At 32.4% G+C, this 703-nt stretch overlaps 1 protein-coding gene across 1 annotated transcript in view; it reads right to left on the bottom strand.

The window, feature by feature from the left end:
- Window positions 1-426, bottom strand: part of LOC109340858 (pre-rRNA-processing protein TSR2-like) — a 4112-nt gene extending 3686 nt beyond the window's left edge. Inside the window, exon 1 of the mRNA XM_019578619.1 lies at window positions 187-426. Coding sequence (XP_019434164.1) covers window positions 187-373 — 187 coding nt within the window. The 5' untranslated portion in view covers window positions 374-426. The remainder of the gene's footprint in view (window positions 1-186) is intronic.
- Between the last annotated feature and the right edge of the window lie 277 nt (window positions 427-703).

Genomic DNA, 703 nt, shown 5'->3' with positions numbered 1-703 from the left:
TATATATATATGAAAATAAGAAAAAAAAAATATATGCTCATACAATGAATGAGTTTATAGAGTGTAACTATACCCATCTTCATCTTCCATTCATATTTAATCAAGCATCATTCCAAAATAGTAATTCAAGTGAATTTGGAATGATGTAATGACTATATACAAATTTTTACATTGAGATGGATATACCTTTGGATTGAGTGAACCAAGAAAGTAGGTCAGCAGCAAGTTGTTCAGCTTTAAGTCGTGACTCACGGCCGCCCCACTCATTCTCCACGGCAGTGCGAAGTGCCGACCACCGATACAAAATTAAACCAATCCCTTCATTGAACATTGAAATTGATTCACCTTGTAGCCTTCTCATACCACCATCCATCTCTTCTTCTATCTCTCTCTATATGTAAGAGCTTTAGTTTTGAGTGTCACCCGAACCAAACAAAAATAATTCTTCTAACAAACACTCCTCCAAGTTCATAATTGTCAGGCCTTCAACCTTAACCAGATCGCTCCACTATTCGAGGCCCACCATTCAGTTACCCTTGTGTTTTTTAGTTTTTCCTTTTTTGTTGTAAATCTTGTCATGTTTTAGAATGCCATTTAATTATGTTATTTTTTTTAAATATATCATTATTTATAATATTCTTTTTTACATTTTTATTTTCAAATTTCTACTGATTATGAGAAGTATATAGAAATTAAATGGAAA

The sequence above is a fragment of the Lupinus angustifolius genome, unplaced genomic scaffold (assembly GCF_001865875.1).
Source record: "Lupinus angustifolius cultivar Tanjil unplaced genomic scaffold, LupAngTanjil_v1.0 Scaffold_268, whole genome shotgun sequence".
Taxonomy (NCBI): domain Eukaryota; kingdom Viridiplantae; phylum Streptophyta; class Magnoliopsida; order Fabales; family Fabaceae; genus Lupinus; species Lupinus angustifolius.
The sequence above is the reverse complement of the archived record's forward strand: the minus strand, read 5'-3'. Positions and strand labels throughout refer to the sequence as shown.